Raw genomic sequence first — 22,474 nt, 5'->3', positions numbered from 1 at the left:
TATTTTTATGGATATAAAAATGTTGTTTATCATTAATTCGGTTCTGCAATTGTAGAATTGTTTGTTATCAGATGTTCTTTTACATTTTAGATGAACGTTGGGTCATTCTATAAGCATAAAAGTGCCTTTCAGGGGTTTTGTAACGATGTACTGTACGTGCCCTTATATGATGGTGTTTCTATTCGTTTCGCGCTCAGAGGTATGGCAGATTGATGGATGTTATGGCTTGTTAAAGCTATCGGAGAGAGAATTTAACCTTTTAATTCCTGTTGGCATCGTTTGCTTGTACAAGAACATCGCTTTACACGGGTTGAAACTACTTTAATAGCACTGTATCGGTTTTTTTAGAGATTAAAGTATGTTTAGAGGTTTGGTTTATCTGCTATCGAAATTTCACCCACAAAATCGAATAGAAATCGTAAGGGTTTTAGCCGAATTTCGTAAAATTTTAAATTAAAAATTCCTGTATTTTCCTTAGTCAAGTGAAATCGCCTGATCGTTGATAAAATCGCTACATGTAACACTGTAAACTAGATCTTACGCGTTAAAAACAATTGAAATATTCAATCTAATTTGATTTTTAAAGTGATTTCGCAGCCAAAAAAAGTGTAGCAACATAAATTTCCAAGATTTATATAGAAGTTAAAAGGGTATAAATAATGAAGATAAATTTGTTTTAAAGTTAAGTTGTCATTTGGGGATTAAAAAGTTTTAAACTTTATTTTTTTTTCTTTTGTGACGTTGTCAACTGAAAAGCCATATCACAATTTATTATTCTTTGTTTAATTATAGAACGCGACGACAGATGGCAGTGCATGTCAGTAAACGGGTTAAAGAAGCTACAGTATAGGAAATGTTACACATGACATAAAATTTTGTACAAAAAAATACATTTTACATTAAAAATTGCAATCGTGGCTCCCTATTTAAGCAATTGTTCAAGGCCTAATATATTTATTAATATATATATATATATATATATATATATATTCTATTTGCGACAATTTAAATAAGTTCTGTAGTAACGAGCCTGAGGTAAAAAGAGTAGCAAAATGAAAATTTCACATAATTAAGTTCACGGGAAGGCATGATATTCGTGACTTTCTATACTAATTGCATCTAATCACTGCGCCATTTTTTTTTTTTTTTTTTTTTTGTTTGTTTTTAATTCGAATTTTTGAATTATGTATACGAAAATATTAAAAATTTCCATTGTAATTTTGCAGTTTTCACAGAATGAAGTCATTGACACGTACACATCTTTCATTAATAATTGGAAATCCGCCAAAGGTCGAATCAAAGCGGAAATACATAAGAAACCCTCTTTTTCGCGGTTTCTTGAGGTAATTATTGTAATTTTATATGGGAAAAATATATATATATTTACGGATTTAAAATACTTTAAGTCAGTCGGAATTTTTTTTCTGCTTTCAGAACTTATTCCTTTTTTTTTTAAATTAAAAATGAAAGAATTGCGCGCGATCTAAGATGTTAATAATCCGATAAAACGTAATTAAAACCGATAATTAAATTTTAATTATCTTTAGAACGTCGTTAATTTTATTAAGGTCCATTAATAAATCAGAATTTTTTAAAAATAAAATCCGTTTATATCGTATTACACTTTATACTGACCGATTAAATGATTGAATTTTTATTGGTTATTATTATTATTTTATTATTATTTTTAAAATATTACAGTGAAATATTACAATATAATTTTAAATATTGTAATATATTGTGTTAAAAATTACTCTTATTCTCTTATTAAAAAATGTGGAAAATAAAATTTAAAAAAAATTGCCAAACGGTAGAGACAAGTGCTCCCGCCATCTAGTGTGTGATTAAATAACTATTATTTAAATTAATAAAAATAAATAAATAAAAAGCACGTGGGCTGTTATTATTTTAAACAAGACTTTTTAAAAATTTAATTAAATAGTATAAATTTTATTAGAATTATTGATAATTAATTTATATTTTAAAATATTCACGCGCAGTCGTCTTGTGACGTCATATCCTAATCGAACCTAACCTTTTCGTTTTTTAGAGTTGACACGTGTTGAAGTTCGTGACGCGATGAACTTAAAATTTAACGATGTTATTCAAACTTTCAATAATTTGTAATTAAATTACCGATGTAATGAAATTCAATTAATCTTAAATTACCATTCACATATTTGTTTATGATTATTTTATACTTACATCATGTAAATATTGTTTATTATGGTTAAAATATGCAATTTAGATTAATGTAACTAATGTTTGGCTCTCCCATCATTAAGTACAACACTTAAAATTAAAGTTTACAGATTTTTCCGACCGATGAAACCAGAAAAGTCTCTTAAGTCTCTGTTTATTGCCGCTTTTAAAGTGCCGCAGCCATTATTTACTATGAATATATTAAATTTTTTCATTTAAATTAATTAAACAGAGCAGCTCTGTTATTTATAAATCATTCTTCACAATGTAAACAGTGATTCGAAGCAATACAATGGCCAAATTGTCCTCGGTACGTGCCGTATCAGAGATGATATGACAATATTTTTGCTATGTCGGCACCTCTTTTGAGGGAATTAATTTAAAATATGATCTGAGGCAGTAAGAATTTCATAAAAATATATAAATCGATAACCAAATTGAGAAAATTATGCATTGAAATGTGTGAAGTTCTCCCGAAATCTTAATTTGTACGTATAATTGCATACTTTTAGCATTTTTGTTTATATTTTTACAAGATGTTTTACGTTTAAGAATTAAGTTTTGAGAAATTAAACTTTATAATTTATTAAAATTAATAAATTTAATTATTTTTCAAGCACATGTCTAGGGAACATAAAGGTAAATTAACATTGGATGCGTTGCTCATTATGCCTGTGCAGAGGATACCTCGTTATGAACTCCTAATTAAAGTAAGTGACCCCTTTTTAAACTATTTAATCGAAAACTATTCGGTTTCGTGTGTTTAAGTTTGCAATTTTGAATGAAAACGTCTCATCGCATTTGCATGACATTAAGTGGCTTGCTATTAAGGCAAAGTATCAAATTATATTAGTCATATTTATATAGTAAAGATAATAAATTTATTACAGGAGATACTCCCTGAAATACTGGCTGGACTGCTTGTTAAACACACAATAGGTTTAACAGAGCATGCATCATAACTCTGATGTGCCCTGAAAGCAATCAGTACAATGGCATTTCTCTTGTTTTATGGGCTTTTAACCATCTCTAGGAAAGTGAAAAACAGTTGATTTTCAGCATTGATTTGAGAAATAGTTCTGGATTTTTTCACATTTAAATTTTACTGCATTTTGAGGATCTTCAAAATTCCAGATAGGCTGATTTCGGGAGGTTATATCTTGCACATCTGGAATTTTAAAGACTGTCAAAAATGTGGTAAAATTTAAAAATGAAAAGATTTAGAACTGTTTCTCAAAATAATGCTAAAACCAACTGTTTCCCACTTTACAAGAGGCGACTAGAAACTCATAAAACAAGAGAAATGCCATTGCAGTGACTGTTTCCAAGGCACAATTGGAGTCACATTCAGACATGCCCGTACATTGGGGCACCTGTCCCATTTCTTGTCAGGTTGCTCCTTTTCTTAATCCCCAAGGGTACCCTAAAGTTTCACGATTGTTCAATAGAGTACCAAGATACCACTGTATTTGATTAAAGCGATTTTGATTTTTGATATATGCTGTATCATCAAGGGATTAATTATGTGTTAATCAAGGTATACAGGATACCTGTATACATAAATATATATCTTCTTGCATAATGTGTATATGATGCTCTTTTTTATAGCTTGTGCACCCACTTTTTTAATAGTCTGCAGGTGCCTCTGATAAGGATGCATACTCTGTTAAACCTGTTGAGTGTTTAACGATTAGTATTTTGGGGGGTACATCTCACAAAGGATCACATGTACTGTAGACCATCGATACCTTTGACTTTTTTTACTCCTACAGACATAGTTTACATTTCTGATAAGGTCTGAATTGCCTCGTTCAGAGCTGCAATTTAATATAGATGTTACAGATGTTAACATTACATCTGTTTTTAAACCGCATTACTTAATTTAATAGATCAACAGAAGAAAGAACAGAAGAATCATAACTCAGTCAATTCATATATGCATATATTTCTTGATTTATTATTTAATTTAGCTTGAAATATTTATTTTTTTAGAATCTTATTAGTCATAATTTATTAGAAAATGAAACAAAGACAAAATTTAATAAATTAAAACATTTGTTTTGGTTTTGTGTACAATTAATCACTCAACACATGTTGAGAATTAAAAAAAGTAAATGGTATTATGACAAATATTGTCATATATTAATCACTATGACTGTTTTCTTTACAAAAATTGTTTATTAAATATTACTTAATTAATAATACTAACTGCGTAGAGCGTTTTCAAAAAACGATACTGTTCTATACAGAATGTGATGATAAACTTTTACTGTAAATGTTAATTAAGAGATGACAGTAATTAAGATAAAATAGAACATTAATTTTCATTTAGAAGAATGAAATCTGATTAACATTGATTTATATCCTTTAGGAACTGTTAAAACACACGTCGATAGATCACTCCGACCATCAGTTATTAGCATTGGCACAGAAAGAAGTCCACGATCTAGCCGTGAAAATAAATCAGGTCGAGCAGGAAACAGTACAGAACGAACAGATGATACAGAGATTAAGAGAAATAGAAAATTTAATTGATGGTGCTATAGACGTAAGTATAATAGTTTTTAATTTTATAATTATATAATAATTATAATTAATTTTTTTTGTTATTAATGAGATTTTAATTTATCAAATATTTATAAATGAGAGTTTATATAATTTAAAAAAACATTAATTATATTGAAATTGTATTTGTCTAATTAGAATTTTATTTTTTTTTAAATTTCTAGATAGTTCAGTCCAACAGAATATTTATTTCTTATGATTTAGTGTCTATTCCAGTAAGTATCTGACAAAAATTTTATAAAATTATATCTACATTTAATGTATAAATAAATCATAAATGTTTATTTAAAATCAAAAGTACTCTACGACTCCCTTAGCGACGGTGTTCCATTACAACATTTATCTTTACAGAATATCTCAAGATGGGCTCCGTGCCCGAAAATACTTATACTTAAATTTAAGACTTAATTAAACACAGAATATTATATTTTACATAAAAAACAGTAATAAATATAATTTAATAATTGAATAAGTATTTTTATTAGATTAAAAATATTGTTTTTAAATATTTAATAAATTATATTATACATAAATTTTATTGTTATTCAGATTATACTATAACAAATATAATTATGCTGATATTCTTCGTAGAAAAGTTTTAGTATTTTCTAATTGAATTTTACGTGTTCGTAACACTAATAGAATATCTTACAAATACAAAATTAATCTTTGAGCTCATAAGATAGTTTAGTATGACAACAAAATAAAAGTAACCTTTCGGTTTACTATTATGTCTTCAAATGCATATCGTGTGTATTGTTTCAAAAATAATTTCTCATACAGAAAGCATTGAGACAAAACTTTATTATGAATACTGTTTCTCCAGTTACTATAGAAGTATTTAAACTTACTTAATACACCCAAATTCCGCTTTGCTGCTGAAGTTTAGGTGTGTTACATACGTTTAAACTTTATTATGATACATAATGACTTGAAATTTATTGAATTGTTAGATATTTTTACAAAATTTATCTGTTCAATTTTAAGAAAAGTTCTTTTTAAAATAGTCCATATTCTTATCAGATTATATTTTGTTTCTTTTGGAACTTAGCCATTCTGGCATCAATAACAATGAAATCGCTGATATCTTTGAAAAATCTGCTTGTCGACAGAATTTACATCCTGCTCCAATATACTACAAAAAATGTTTTTATCATTTACTCGTGTAAAATACACTTAACCGATGATAACACGGGTATTCAACATGTACTAACAAACTTAGCAGTAATAATTTAAATCCATTAATTAATATTGAATCATCTGTTAAAGTTGTCACAAAATTATTCTTACATGACTCTAAATAATTCATTTTCGTCTCACATATTCGAACTTAATCTTCTGATAGTTCATTATTTTAATGCTATACTTAACATACTCTGTTAATCATCTAAAATTTCTGCCATCAGACATGTTACTAATATTTATATAACTATTGTAATAATGTTATACTTCACACATTGGTGATAATCATAACAAAATGCAATCTGCTACTGATATTCTTGGATAATCTCTAGTTATTTAATGTACTTTCTCCTAAAAATTGTCTGTTTACAAATTATATCTTTCTCCACTTGATGTCTTCTTAGCCAAATTCAGTCTTTGTTCAATTAAACAACAACAATAAAAACATGTACTTTGAATATATTTTATAATAAATTACTTGTTATATATTCATGAAGTCAATTATAAATAACTGATAAGCTTTTATATAAGTGATTGCAATCTTAGATACATATATTGGTTTATCATTGATGCATATACATGTTAATCAGTAGAGTCTCTGTAATCTGACATGTATTGATGTCGGATTACAGCAGATTGTCAGTTTACAGGATTTTGTGTTTATATACAGTAAGAAACATACTCAGTTCATGGGTTAGTTTATTATATTAATCATGATTGTGACTGTTTTGCCAACTGCAACATTCAACTAGCAACTGACAGTATACATGTACCTCAGTCTCTCTCTGTCACATATACGTGAAAATTTCGATTTCATCGTCCTGTGGTTGAGTGTCAGACATATCAAACTGGCAGATGGACTACAGAGACTCTACTGTACCTAAGAAAGATGTAATTATATTAAAAATTTATTACGCAAGAACGACCTCTTCTAGTAACACTGTAGTGCGTAACACAGAGACACAGTTAATTATTAAAAAAAGAATTTGCGCAAACTTTAATTTATTACAATTATTATAAACTATTACAATACAATATTGATACAAATAAAAATATGACATACCTCTATTTTTTTTCCTAATAAAAGTAAAGATATATGAAAATATATCATATTAGAAAGTATGATATGACATAACTTGCTGGTCAGATGGCCATAAATTTTGTAATACATAAAACTTTTATTCTAATTGTATTCAATAATTTTATTTTATTTTAGGTAGGATTTGGTATTAAAAAAGACAGAGGACTGTTTTTATTTTCTGATCTTTTACTGATAACCTCTATTAAAAGGAAGAGTGGAACTGTACGCAAATCAAGTCCTGTGTAAGCATATTATTTTAAGCATATGACAAATTTAAGTACCATTAATATAATCAGAATTTTAATATTTTTAATAGAAATAATCCTTTGCCGTTTGGTTTACTTGAAACAAATAAATACAAATTACTGATGAAATTTTCTATTGATCAACTAGACGTATCTAAAAGTAAGTTTAAAAATTGTTTTTGATTAATTAATTAATTCATTCATTAATTTATATAACAAATAAACATAAATATTTACTTATACACTAAGTACTGTACATATGATTTAAGTAGAATTTTACTAAATATTTACAAAATATTTAGTAAAAATTTGAAAGAATAAATAAAAAAAGAAAGAATTGTTTTTGGAAGACTCTGTATTTCCATTTTCTTTTCTATCATTTTAAATTATCGTAATTATGTTAATTATTATCTGAGAATGTTGTAATGTCGACTAAAACATTAGAAAATTGTCCAAGTTTTACATTAGCCCATTACAATTTCTAAACATATGCACGTTGTCTCACACAATGTATGTCTAATCAAAACTCAAACTTTTCCTACACTCCTACAGCATATCTATTATAATTCCTCCCACAGCCACAATTCTATAGCTCCTGCAGATTAGTCATGTACTATTCTCAAACTGCACTTACGAGAACTAACTAAACTTTCCAAACCTTTAACATGAAGTCTATTTTATTAAAATATCAAACGTTTTCGGTCAAATTAATTGGCCTTCATCAGGATCAAACAATTTTTCGATTTATGACAAACAAAACCGATTTTGGAACATTTTTAACTTCAAAATTTGTGCATGTCCACGAATAAATAAATAAAATCTACATACTGATAATGTATAAATATACACATACACTGACTATACACATAAAATAAAAGTAAAAATAAAAATTAATAATAACAAATAAATAAATAACTAGATAGATAAATAAACAAGCAATGATATAATGGGAACCGACTAATGCTTATTTTTTATCTGTCCGTTCTTTTTTCTTTTGCTGATAAATTCAAATGCATTCAAAATAAAAAATAACCATTACCGTATTTTACGGACTATAAGACGCACCTTAATTTTTAAGCAATTTTAAAAAAAAATACCTATAGGAGGCTACGGACTATAAGATGCTCCTGAATTTTGGAGGCAATTTTTCAAAGAAAAAAGTGCGTCTTATAGTCTGTAAAATACGGTAGTCGGTGCCTGTTATATCATTGCCTCGTGAAGGCCAATTAATTTGACCGAAAACATTTGATATTTTAATAAAATAGATTGCATGTTAAAGGTATGGAAAGTTTGATTAGTCATGTTGCAAAAAATGATGATTGATTCTGACTGCAGAACACAAAGCACCATCCCTGTTGCAGAGTGGTTTATGGCACATCCCAGAGACAATAGATAACAAGACGTTTGAATGCAGATGGGAGATGAAACTTGGGCAGTTGCTCTATCAATTGATGTACTGTACATAGCATACTTCAGGTAATAATTAACATAATTACAGTAATTTAAAATGGTAGCGTTCTTTTTGGAAGACCTTGTATTTTATTTTACAAAATATAAACCTGTTGTATTATAAAAAGTAGAAATACAATTGTTTATTGTAAATAGCCATAAATTCTAAAATTATTTTTAAAAAATGATGTTATAAAATTAATATACTTAGCAAAGTAACTTAAATTTTTTCAAACTTAATTTACACAATTCATAAATAAATTTACGTATTTATTTTTAATTCTTACAAAGTTTTTTAGTTTTAGAAGAGAGACACGGATATTAATGAAAACCTTGTAAATTAAATAAGTTGATAATTTTAAGATATCAAAAGTTAATTAATATAAATATTATAATAAACCATTATCATAATGATACACTGGCATGCAAAACATAAACGACGATGTAATTTTTAAGTCATGAAATTGTAAAAGGCTTGTTTCAATAAGTACAGTGAACACCCAATTCAGTAGAAAGGTGATTTGTATGCAAATATCAGGAAGAAGACATGACAGGTGACACGAGGACACACAAAACACATGCAATCAGCATGCATAGTGCAAGACTACAATAAAAAGGATGAAAGGTGCTATTAAAGAAATTCCCTGCAAGTTTGAGTGAGTTCATATGTGCAATGTGGCTAGAAGAAACCATCTGGATGACTTTACGTGTGGTATAATGATTCCCAAGTGATTTCTTGTGGAGTTACAGCAAAAAAACAATCGTTGCTTAAGTTCTACACACCATTGTATTATAGACTAGGTGAAACACTTGTTAAGACAGCTTTTTAATCATAAATCTGATTAAAATTGTTTTGTAGGTGTTAAAAGTTGTTTATTATAGCAACTTATCATGTGCATTTACCATTTGTCTTCTGAAGAATATGGTTACAAGGGTCATCCCTTGTTTGTAGTAATTTATATTAGTCGTTATGTGGTATATTGTTAGAAGTGATCTAGTGTCTTCTCTCAATTTTTACTTTTTTTGTTTTCTGCTAATGATGACTTTATAACCTGAAAGTTTTCTCATTTATTTTTCTTCAAAAAAAAAAAAAAATAATAACAACAACAACAAACAACTTTAATTAGAGTAGAGAAATGTTCTGAAAATTTCTGTTTTTCTTTTATATATAAATATTTAGTAAGAATTGTTTATGATATACTTTAATGTTTATTTGTTGTTATAAATGCCACATTATAAACTACAATGGCTAGAATATATTCTTCTAAAAACAATGATCATTATTAACTGTTGACGCACATTTTATCATTGCGTGAATCAGGATTAAAATCTGCAATTTAGACAATGATAAAATGTGCGTCAGCAAATTATCACAATTTCTACAGTTGTAGTCGATGAATATGTTTTAATAAGAATCTTACAATGTAAATTTTAGTTCGTTATTAGATAAATGCTTTGAATATATTGAGAATTCTATAAAAGACAAACTTAAAGATAGAAGACATATGATGGAATTATAATAATGATAAATTGAAAATTTCTAATCTCTATCAGTTTTACTATTGTAAATATTTGTGTCAGTAAGTGTACAGTACATTTTAGTTACTAAAACCATTGTTTTTTTATCATCCTCTCTCGACCCAACCTTGCCAATTTCCATTCCCTCAAAGGCCCAAACAACACCAGGCACACACCTCGTATATATTATTATATATATATATATATATTTTTTTTATCTTATATTAATAAATTATGCACGATTTTGTATATGATATCAAATTAAGAAGTTAGGCATGAATTTTAATATTTCTGTATAATTTAAAAGAAATTTTATTAACAGTAGATTTAATCATAGCACAAAATTTATAGTAATTTTATTCATTATTATTATTTTTTGTCACAAGTTATATTTGGCAATGCCGTATGGCAATGGTAGCCTCCTCGAGCAATAAATACTACATTTTATCAAATATTAAATAGTAAATTAATAGATTTTAAGACATCTACCAGATAAATATTAGAAATTTAATCATTAATAATTCAAGTGGAATAGCTAACTTGATATCTTGGTAACTAGCCAGCATAGATTCCAACATGTCAGCTTGGTGTATCATATATGATTGATCAATGTCAAATGCTGCTACTGTGCAGACGGAATTTTGATGTCTTTCCATGATATATTATTCAAGAATATCATTTCCTCTGATCTCTTTCACATATTCAACTGTTGATTTATGTTTAAGAGATGTTTCATCTTGGCACTGATCATTTGGTTTCAATCTTATTTGCTGCCAAGTTATTAAGATTCCATGTTAACAACATTATCAAGTATTCATGTGTTTAGAAATGAATTCGGTAAAGTTGAAAATCAATATATTTTTAATTATATTAGTGATTTTTCCATGTTTATTTGCAATTAAAAATTTATTTTTGATTTATTTTGTTGTAAAACACTTCATAATCAATATTTTAATGATGGAATAATCAATAAATATAAACATCCAAACCCGATAGTTCTATATTAAAGCCAAACAATTTTTAAATTATATCGGGCTATATTACTATTACTATTATTAATTAAATACTAAATAATTTGGCACTAGAAGCAAGCGTTAGGTGCCATCTCTTGCTAAATTTAATAATTATGATTAAATTAATACTTTAATTAATTTAGAAGGTTCTGGAAGAAAAGAATCATCCCGAAGAAGGACTCAAACCTGCAACTTCCGTTTACCATACAGTTGCATTGCCAGTTACACTATCCGGACCTTTGTCAGATCCTTGCTTCCAGAACTTATTAATTTAGACATAACCATACTCGGTTACTTACAGAAATACTTGTTACATGCTCGAAATAATCAACTTTGAAAGTATTTTGTTTTGTTCTGATCCTCATCCTTCTTAATTATAATATGAATAAATGATGGTTAATTATAATGAAGATAAATGAGCAGGGCTATGGTACTTTTCACAAATGGCCAACTGCTTGATGTGCAGAGGACTGTCCATAAATTATGTAACAGATATGAGTGGTTGGGTATGCAGGCAATCATTACATTGTATTACAATGAAATGGGGAGTGTATGTAATGCTAAGGTCTCAATCCTTGGATAACATAACAATTTGTTTTTGTTTCCGAAGTTCTACATAGTGAACTGTACCATCTATGTCACTACTTTGTACTGTACATTAAATATATAATTAATAAAATTATGTAATAACGTTTAGTACCCTGTGCTGAATATTATCCCTTAGTAAAAATTAAGAGGGTTGATTGAGGATATACATTATATAATTTTGTGGGTGGGATACATATGATAACATTACAGAACATTACAGGGAGTGGAATGGTAATTGAAGACAGCATTACATAATGAACAGATGATATGAATTTAACAGGATTTGAAACACATTGTCACTAGTGCATGCTCTCTTTAAATATGTTATCCAAAGGAGACATGAATATCTCGTGGCCATAATTTATGAAATGACATATGTTTATCTATTATAAACCTGTTTAAAAGGACCAGAAGTAAGACTATAGATTAATGAGCCTCATACTTTTATCTTTATTGCTACTTCTGGGTCCTTCATATCAAATTCAAGTTGATGAAAATACATAGCTTCATTTATTTTGTAAAAAAAAAAAAATGATGCAATAATAAATTATTTTCCATTTTTACAAAAGAGATGAAGATTGTGTTCAATATGGTTATATGTAAATATATTAAACTTGTAAACGAAAACAAATCTAAGCAAAAATTCAAATAATTTTTTATGCTAACGGTGACGTCATTATCACAGTAGCAGCGAGTGATCATCATAGGTGCCCCAAACAATATTATTGACCTTCTAGCACCTCGACTCAATTCTTATTTCATGTTCAGACAGAAAACAAACTGTGCCTAGTATAACATAATAAATATAAAATATAATATCAGCATTATAATAAATTCTTCAATCATAGGAAACACTCCTCAGCATTCAATTTAATTTGTTATATATTTAGATGAAATAAGATTTTAGGACGTCGACAGGATTATTTTTTGACTATTAACAGGATATTACAGATTTTCTTTAACAATACATTCGTTGGTGAATAATAATAATGCCCTACCTAATTAATTAATTTTATGCTTTTGAAAACATTATAAATGACATTGTGATAGCCAGATTGCCGAGCAGTTAAGGTACATGATATGAGAGGAAGAAATTAAAAATGTAATAACTTAGGGCAATCTATCACTCGGGAGGACCCGGGATCAAATATGAACTGGTCAAAAAAACACCAGAAATTTTTCGGAGAGTGGTCCGTCCAGATACGTCGGGTCCCATCCCTCGCCATCTGTTTGCTCCGTTGTGGGCCTGGTCAACTCTTAAATAATAATAAATAATAAAGATGCATTATTATTAGAAAAAATAAGATAAAATTAAATAAAATTACTTATTTTTTTTTTTATAATAAAACATTATTTTACATTTATTAGGCATACAATTAATTTAATAATTATATTAAATGCAAATATACAAATTGATATTATTGATTAGATTTAAAATAAACATAACAGATTTAAAAATTAGTTTTTTAAATTTAAATAAATATTTTAATGTGTTTTGACTATTTTTAGACATTGCAATTGATGGATTAGAAAAGAAAGTAATGGCAGATGTGGATCACTTAGAAGACGATTTGGCTATTTTAGGCCAAATAAGTGATTTAGTATCGAATTTGAAAAGTAATCATCAGGTATTTTCTTGTTTTAAATTATGATTATTAATTATAATTAATAAATAAGGCTTAAAATTGAAACACTTATTTAAATCCTGAACATTAACATTTTAAATAAAGCTTTGGTTATATGTAGTCACATTTTAAGTGTAGTGAACACAATACAATTTCCGTAGTTTTTTCATTGGGCTGCAGTTTTTAAAAATTGTAAATCTATAAATTCCCACTGGCATCCATCTGTCTGTCCTTCCTTAATCTCGAGAACAGATGAAAGTAGAGACCAGATATGGAAAGCGTTGGGGCAGGAGTCCCCAATTAACTATGTAAGAGTTTCCGGCTGTTATAACATAACACAGGAAAGTCCAGAATCGAAATTTGATCCCTCGGGTTTTTCACAAATCTTCTCTTTTTGATACTCTCTGAACCCAAAAATGTCAACAAAAAAAAACCAGGAAAGAATTCTGTGGGTATGTATGTATGTGTGTATCAGCATCTATTTTGTTTAATATCTCAGGATGGAGTAAAGATTAAAAAATGAAGTTTGGCCTGGTAACTGGTATATAAGGGGCATTAATACTATTAAATTTTGGAGTACAGAACTCAGAGATAGAGAGATAGAGAAGGATTTATTTGTCGTTTCTTGAGTGGTGTCATACTTAATGTAAACGTGCCAATTATGAGTAAAATTTTCAATATTTTTTAAAACACGTATCTACCCTAAAAATTACTTTAAGCCTTTTTTTTTATCTTTTCATAATAATTAATAATATAAAAGTTATTTTTTAATAACATCACGTAATAGATGGCACCATGCACAATTTTAAGTTTGAGCTAATGTCATAGTGTTAATAAACTCAAATATTGTTTTAAATGGAGATTTTTATTTTAATAATAAAGTTATTAGGAACATGTTAGAATGTTGCAGCTTAATTCTATCTCATGATTTAGCTGCAACATTTTGTAGCTGATGACCTAAAAAATAATAAAAGATTATTTGATTATATTATATTAAGATTACAGTAGACTCCCCTATAACACGGTAGATACGTTCCGTGTTATATGAATTCCGTGTTGTACGAGTCGCTTAGATTTTACAAATACATGAGCTGTTCACAGCCCGGCACTTGTGCAGTTTAGGGGATACTGTTGTTTGAAGGGTTTTCTTCCATAAAATTAATCGACTCTAGACTAATTTGATTCGATCATTTCCAAAACATGTATAATTTTTTGGGAATAATCCATATAAACTATGCTATAAACAAAAAATTATAGGAATACTTACCAAGTGCGCACTGTTCGAAGATGCCATTGCTTATTCTTTCTGCAAAAAATTCGCTGAACTTTGGAGAAATCATTACTAGAAATATAATTTTTATGGCTGTTGAATAATAAATGTTTTTTAGTAGGTTCGCTGCTCATTTAAACTCAACAGTTTGTGCAATGTCTACTATTGGTCCAGATTCGACGAATCCTGTCGAGACATGAGTTGGCCATGACAATCTGTCTCATTCTTTCACCGTGTTATACGAGCCTCTTTTAGCATGTTATATGAACATGATCGCAATTTTTCCGCCGAGTTATACAAATTCGTCTTATATGAACTTGTGTTATAGGGTGGTCTACTGTATTGTAAAAGCATAAATTTTACTATAATCTATTTAAATTTTAACAGAAATAATTTATGAAAGTGTCACTATATTATCTTTGAAAATAATTTTGAATAAATACAAAATATTCACTGTTAATGCTCATTACAGATACTAGATGAAGCTGTACGTGATCTTCAGAATTCTGTTAGTAAACATCTGGTAGAAAGACAGACTGGAGATGTTCAACTTTTAACAATAGAATTAAATGTGACAACACAGTAAGTTGCTTAACTTTTAATGTATTAATCAGTATATTAATAATTTAATTTAAAGGTAATTTAAATCAATTATTATGCCATTATTTGTTTTAACCAAGTATTTGAAGAATAAAAAAACAAAATTTAAACAGGTAAACATTCACAATTTATAGAAGTAATGGTGGGATGATATTAATTTTTCTTCTTCTGATATAGCCTTAATCCTTCCAGTTAATTTCTTTTACGTTTGTTCTAACGTTTTCGGCCCACCCTGAGCCATCTTCAGGAATATAATGAATGCACGTGTAGAATTAGAACGTATACATCGAATGCCTTCCGATTCAAATTACTGTGAAACGGTTAAATTTGTTGAAGGAACATTCTCTCGTGCTATGATGATAAGGCACGTGAGAAAATCTCGGTGAAAATTTACTACATAATCGTTAAAATGAATGCTTTACTTCAACAAATTTAACCGTTTCACAGTAATTTGAATCGGAAGGCATTCGATGTATACGTTCTAATTCTACACGTGCATTCATTATATTCCTGAAGATGGCTCAGGGTAGGCCGAAAACGTTAGAACAAACGTAAAAGAAATTAACTGGAAGGATTAAGGCTATATCAGAAGAAGTACATTCATCCAGTACGTTTGATTGATGTGAGTTGGAATTATTAATTTTTCTTATGATGGAAAATTGATTGCAATCTTTGTTATTCAATAATTGTAAGCTTCATATAATTTTTAGAAGTAGAACTTTTGCCAGACAACAAATCTAAGCCATCTTTATAAAGCTGTCATGATATATATTAATAAAAATTAAAAAAAAGATGGAAAAAAATAATAATAGTAGTAGAAGACTGTGTTCATAGAGCCTCTTGCCTTTTCGGTACAGAAATATGACTTTTATCAAAGTAGTGTTCTGAGATAATTTGATTCTCTCTTTCATTACAAAATTCTAATATGTAGAAGTACCACATAAGTGTTTTTATTTTGTGACGTCCTTTCACACTTCTGGAACAAGTAGTCTTTACAGTGGAGTTGACCTTTCTTTGTAGGCTACTTTCCCTGCCTCAGTATGTAAAAATGGTAATAAAAAATTCCCAAATGTTGGCACAATTGTATAAAATTAATTTACAATTAATTAATTATATACATGAGAGGGTACGGTATGCAGTTTTTGAATGCTGTCTGTAAGCATTTTTTTAAAAATAAACTTTACAGTTCTGTATGAACTGAATGTATCAAGAAGGATCTTTTTAAATAAGTAAGATGTGTAAGATGTTTCCAATATTATCAAAAAATATGTGCTTTTTATTGTATAAAGTTAACTTCTTTGAGAATTAACATGTGCAATTTATAAATAAAGTTTCATAAACTGACCTTAGCAAATGACCCTTTATAGATTTCAAAGAAGAATAACTCCAAAGCTTATAAAAGTCCTCACACATGCACACACAGTATACACGTAGAGGTCCTCATATCATCTCTAGGCATATTACTTAGTATTTAAGTATTAACTTAGCCTGATCATAGCCTGATAATTTAGCATATTGTCTGGCTTTAATCAAAAATCAGGATTATTGAGTTGTTTATATCATTAAAATCAATTATACTATATATTTTCCATATTTAACAAAAGATTTATTTATATTTTTAGAAATATTTGTTAATTACACTTTCGGGAACCTCTTGCCGGTGTTTGGACACAAAACGAAAAATCGTCGTTAACGTTTTCGAACTTGGTAGTTCTTCTTCAGACGGTCAAAAAACTAGGAACGCAGATCAAATAATGGAACGAATTATTTTTAAATTGAAATTGAATGCTTTACGATGCAGCTGGTTGATCAGACATGCGCATACGGTGTGAGTAGATGGCGATTAAAGGTCCGTGTCGATCAGGGTCTGCCAGGCGGTGGACAAATTGAGTTCTTCTTTATAGTTTATGCAGGAATAGGAAGAATAGAAAATTTGTTAATTTTCTATTCTTTATCTTTTCTTTGTTTTATTTTTATTAACGATCTATTCTATTAAAATCAAGTAATTAATTTTTGAAAGGAATTGGTAGATAAGATTGCTATTAATGTAAGTTAAAATTAATGCTTCCTTACATTTTTTTATACAAGAAATTTTCAGAAATGATAAATGAAGTAGAGTAAAATTTTGTAATAAATACTTCCTATGAAACTTAAATCATAGAAATTGCACATATTAATTAAAAACATTTTTGGATGATATTTCTCTATCTTTAGTAGATTCTTAAAGTTCTCGCATATTTACCAATTAATAATGAGTCAAAATTGTTAGTGCAGATGACAAGAAAGAAAGGACTGTGTGGTACAAAGTGAAAACTTTTACTCTGACATCTAATAGTTGGTTGTTTACAAAGTGCAATCTGAATACATAAACAAATGTTCTAGAACAGGGGTGAGCAACCTTTTTAATCAACGGTCCAATTTAAATTTTAAAATTTTTTGGCGGGCCGCACATAAAGTAATACTTATTAATAATTTACAAAACTTTATTTATAATAAACATTAGAATAAAAAAATATAAAATTTAAAAAAAAGTAAAGATTTCGTATACAAATTTTAATGCAAAATAAAAACAAACAAGAACAGAAAAACGAATTTACTTGAAATTTTTAATGAGAAATTTGGCACTGTTTTTTCAATACAAGCTGATCAATATCAGCCGGAATTGATGAGGTAGCTACATAGCTACACGTACGCAGCTTTCTAATCGTGCATCACTCAGTCTTGATCGGTGGTCATTTTTGATTAATTTCATGGTTGAAAATAATTGTTTGCAAACATACGTACTTCCGAACAGAGACATCATTTGCTTTGCATTTTTCGTCAAAAGCGGAAATTTCTCAGGGCTCACATAAGATTTATAAAAATTTTCGATGTTTACTGAGAAAAATACATTTTTTAAATCGGTATTATTCTGCATGTCAATCACTTCCATTTGAAAGTCTTCAGGAACTGTATCCACATCGATATTAAATGGCTAGGAAAACATTTTTGTGGAAACCGCTGTCTTCTCAGCTTTGAACATTTGGAATCGTAATTGAAATTCGTTGATTAAAATGTCTATATATTGTGTGTATTTTTGAGAAGTAGTAACGGTTTCTTTTTCTAAATGTGGAAAGTGAGACACATTATTCTGCAAAAGATGCTGTTTCCACAATTTTAATTTGCGCTCAAAGCCCTGAATTTTATCATACAAATTGTGAATAAACTGTCCTTTGCCTTGAAGTTCCACATTAAGATCATTGAGATGCTGAGTCATGTTGATAAGAAACCCAAAATCGCACATCCATTCTTTATTACCAAAATGAGGAAAGGCATATCCCTTCATATCCAAGAACAATTGTATTTCGCTTTTTAAGTTGTATACTCTTTTTAGCATTGCACCTCTACTAAGCCAACGTACTTTGGTATTAAAAACCACGTCGCCATATTCAGTTTCTAAATCTTTCGGGAATTCTTTAAATTCACGGTGATTTAACGCACGCGACTTTATAAAATTGATTAGTTTAATTATTGGTACTGTGACATTTGGCAAGCTCAATCTTTTCGCACACAAATTTTCCTGGTGAATTATGCAGTGGTTAACGAATATTTCCCTTCCTGTGACCTTCTTAATGTCTTGAAATAGCCTTTCCGATACTCCTACCTCCATGCTTGACATTGCTCGTGCTCCATCTGTCGATATACCAATAATCTTTTCTAATGAAATTGAAAAATCTTCCAACACAGACTTTAGTTCATCGTACAGATCTTTGCCGATTGTAGTCCCTTGCATTGGAATCGGTGAACACAATTCTTCGGTAATATTAAATTTGGTGTCAATACCACGTAAAAATATAGCCAGTTGTGCCGTATCACTAATATCGCAACTCTCATCAAGTGCCAAAGAACAGTATTCGAATTTTGCAATGCGTTCACGAAGCGTCGTTGCTATGTTCTCGGACAAGTCTTCAATTCTCCTTGCAATGGTGAATCTTGATAAACTAATGTTTGAAATAATAATTATTTTATCGGGAAATGCTATTTCTGCAACAACAGTCAGACATTCTTTTATCATCTCTCCATCCACAAAGGGTTTCATTTTTTTTGCCAGTATTTGACTGACAACAAAATTAGCCTTTACTGCCGTATTTGATAAAATAGCTTGATTTTTAAAAATAGCCTGTTGGTTTCCCAAGTTTTTCTCCATTTGATTAAACTTATCTATCCGGAGTTGTCCTGTTAAGTTTTTATATTGTTGTTCATGTTTTGTATCGTAATGTCTTTTTATGTTATATTCTTTTAATGTCGACGCAGTCTCTGAGCATATTAAGCATACAGCTTTATCTTTGACGAAAGTGAAAAAATAATCAAATTTCCACTTTTCTTGGAAATGCCTGTGCTCATCCGCAACCTTCCGATTTTTTGTTTGCTTTTCCGACATGCTATTATGGATTAAAAATTTGAAAGTTAAAAAAATTTGTAGGAAAACTTAATTTTGAATAAAAAAAACTCTAATATTACCTTTGTGACAATAATATTGCACTCACGCCTTTCAAGAAACACAAGAATTGCTAAAATTGCTAGTTAACAGCTTACCAGTCTGACTGATTGTGTGACAGAAGCAAACACAAACAAGCACAGACGCGGCACGTTCGTATTGCATGTTTAAACAAGTCGCCGACAAGTGAGTAACTCGTCACAAAAAATTGTTTCGGTTTAGTATGTACTACCATTTTATTATAATTAATTTTATAACAATATATTGATGGGAGAAAGTCGATAAAATAAATTCAATTTTAGAAATGCTTGGCGGGCCGCATAAACATGTTTAACGGGCCGCAAGCAGCCCGCGGGCCGCGTGTTGCTCATCCCTGTTCTAGAATAATAGATTTAGTGATTTTGATTGGTCATCCAGCACTTGTCAATACAACTGTGCAAGATCAAACAAACTATGTTATTGCAAGTAAGATTTTCTGACAATTTCTAGTAATTTGTATGCAGATCAACTCTTTATATTATAGGAAAGCATACAGAATTAAAATCTCAACATAAACAAGTTTAAATCCTATCAAATAATAGAATCTGCTTCTATTGATATAAACTGAAAAACTGTTATATAACTGATAATTTAATAATTTTACAGAACGTTTGAATGGTTCAGTAAATGAAAGTGTTTATCAATTGTCAATAAAAACAAAATTTTTTTATATATTGGGCATAATCAAGTTTATAATTGTTACATGAAAAAGTAAATGTAAATATATATATATAAACATCAACTCAAAAACCTGATTTATAGCTAAATCCAAATGAACTTACAAATTATTGGGTTATAATTAATTTCATAGCCACATTACAGCCCAATAATTCGGCAGTTCATTTGGCTGTAAATGTAAATAACTTTAACAGTGAAGATTTTAATTAGTATTTTGTATTTCTTCAATTTATTTATATATAAATAATAATACTTTATGAAAAATTCATATAAATATAATCTTTAAAAAATTTTTAAGTTCTTTCAACCAAATAATTGGAATCCATTGGCCTTTAGAAATTACAGAAAAACTTCTTCAAGATCTTGAATTCCAATTATTTGGATGGATGAAAATATCCGGTAATTGTTTGGCTTTAATATAACTAGCAGGCTTTGAGATTATTATATATATATATGAAAGTATATGAAAATTTTAGTTTATGTTGAGTACATCCATGTTTTAACATTGTATTTACATGAATTTTTCATAAACTATTAATTGCACAACATTCTGATAGGTTTAAGTTTCTAATAATAATAATAATAATATAATTCACATTCACATTATTCTCTTTAAAAATTGAATATAATTTTGTTACTGTCTGACATACTTAGCTGTGTTATTCTCTGAGAATGTTGTAACACATTAAAACACCAGAAAACTGTCCAAGTTTCCCATTTGCCCATTACAATTTCTCAACACATGCACTTTACATCACTTTGCATCAAGTTATACTTCTATCAACTGCACATGTGCAAAGTTACGAGGACTGCACGAGTTTCCTTAGAATGTTCCGTTGCAGAATTTGTTTTGAAAAAGATTCGTTCCACCGAATATTTTTGTCCGTTGTTCGTTCACCTGAAGAAGAACCCGAGGTTCGAAAACGTTAGTGAAAGAAAATATATCAAAAGTAGCACTGTCTTGGTTTAAGTTAGAAGTAAGTCTGACTTTACATCACATTGCACACATTTAACCGATACTCAAATTCTTCTTAGGCTTGCTACAGCATGTTTGCTGTCACTCCTCCCAGAGCAGCCACAATTCTAAAGCTCCTGCAGATTACTTATTCTGTTTTGGAGTTGCCATTTTCGTTTGTGATGTTTCCTAGAGATAGCAGACAACAAGATGTTTACATGCAGACGGGAGATGAAACTCAGAGGGTTACTCTATTGATTGGTGTACATCTTATGCTTCTCAGATAATAATTAACATAATTACGGTAGTTTAAAATGGTAGCATTTATTTTGGAAGACCCTGTATTATAAAAACAGTTGACTGTAAATTACAGTTTTTAAACTATAAAATATTTCTGTTTTTAGTGAAGGTATCGAGAAGATTACATTAATTTTTCCAACCTGCGAGAAGAGGATAACTTGGGAAAATGCATTTGTCGAAACTAAGCAAAAATATGGTAACAAACGTTTTAAATTTTATAAATATGAAATAGTTTTTTTTTTTATTAGAATATTGTTATCAACTTAATTAATAATTAATGCCAAGCAATTAATTTACTAAAATATATCCAATTATTACTTGGCTATTAAGTTAGCTAATGATTTGGATAATTTCACACTGCATGCCACCATCTGTTGATAGTTTTAATGAATAGATAATTTAGAATAGGTTAATTGAATTCAGAAGAATCTGAAAAACAATATCACGAAGCAGGATTTAAACTCGTAATTCTCTTCTAATGTGTGAATTTATTACCAGTTATGCTTTCCGAATGCTCCAAATCCTTCCAGATTCATATTAATTTTAAAATAATATTAGTGTTGTAGATTAGTTTTTAATCAATATGCTGTATCTAAATTGTTGCAGACTAATCTAAAATTAATATATATTTGGAAGGACTTTGACTTGGATCATTTAATAGTATAATTAATAATACACATGCACATG

General features: G+C 28.8%; 1 protein-coding gene across 2 annotated transcripts in view; it reads left to right on the top strand.

Annotated features, from left to right (window-relative positions):
- Nucleotides 1–22,474, top strand: part of LOC136981934 (rho guanine nucleotide exchange factor 17) — a 65,268-nt gene that overhangs the window by 16,565 nt on the left and 26,229 nt on the right. For both annotated transcript variants that reach the window (XM_067278336.1, XM_067278337.1), the window contains 9 exons: nucleotides 1,227–1,343; nucleotides 2,820–2,912; nucleotides 4,574–4,750; nucleotides 4,932–4,982; nucleotides 7,166–7,272; nucleotides 7,347–7,435; nucleotides 13,353–13,471; nucleotides 15,211–15,320; nucleotides 21,892–21,983. In XM_067278336.1, the coding sequence (XP_067134437.1) occupies nucleotides 1,227–1,343; nucleotides 2,820–2,912; nucleotides 4,574–4,750; nucleotides 4,932–4,982; nucleotides 7,166–7,272; nucleotides 7,347–7,435; nucleotides 13,353–13,471; nucleotides 15,211–15,320; nucleotides 21,892–21,983 (955 nt within the window). The remainder of the gene's footprint in view (nucleotides 1–1,226; nucleotides 1,344–2,819; nucleotides 2,913–4,573; nucleotides 4,751–4,931; nucleotides 4,983–7,165; nucleotides 7,273–7,346; nucleotides 7,436–13,352; nucleotides 13,472–15,210; nucleotides 15,321–21,891; nucleotides 21,984–22,474) is intronic.

This window comes from Centruroides vittatus, unplaced genomic scaffold (assembly GCF_030686945.1).
Source record: "Centruroides vittatus isolate TY-2023 unplaced genomic scaffold, ASM3068694v2 contig_799, whole genome shotgun sequence".
Classification (NCBI taxonomy): domain Eukaryota; kingdom Metazoa; phylum Arthropoda; class Arachnida; order Scorpiones; family Buthidae; genus Centruroides; species Centruroides vittatus.
Note: the sequence above shows the minus strand (reverse complement) of the source record. Positions and strands in the feature narration are given on the sequence as shown.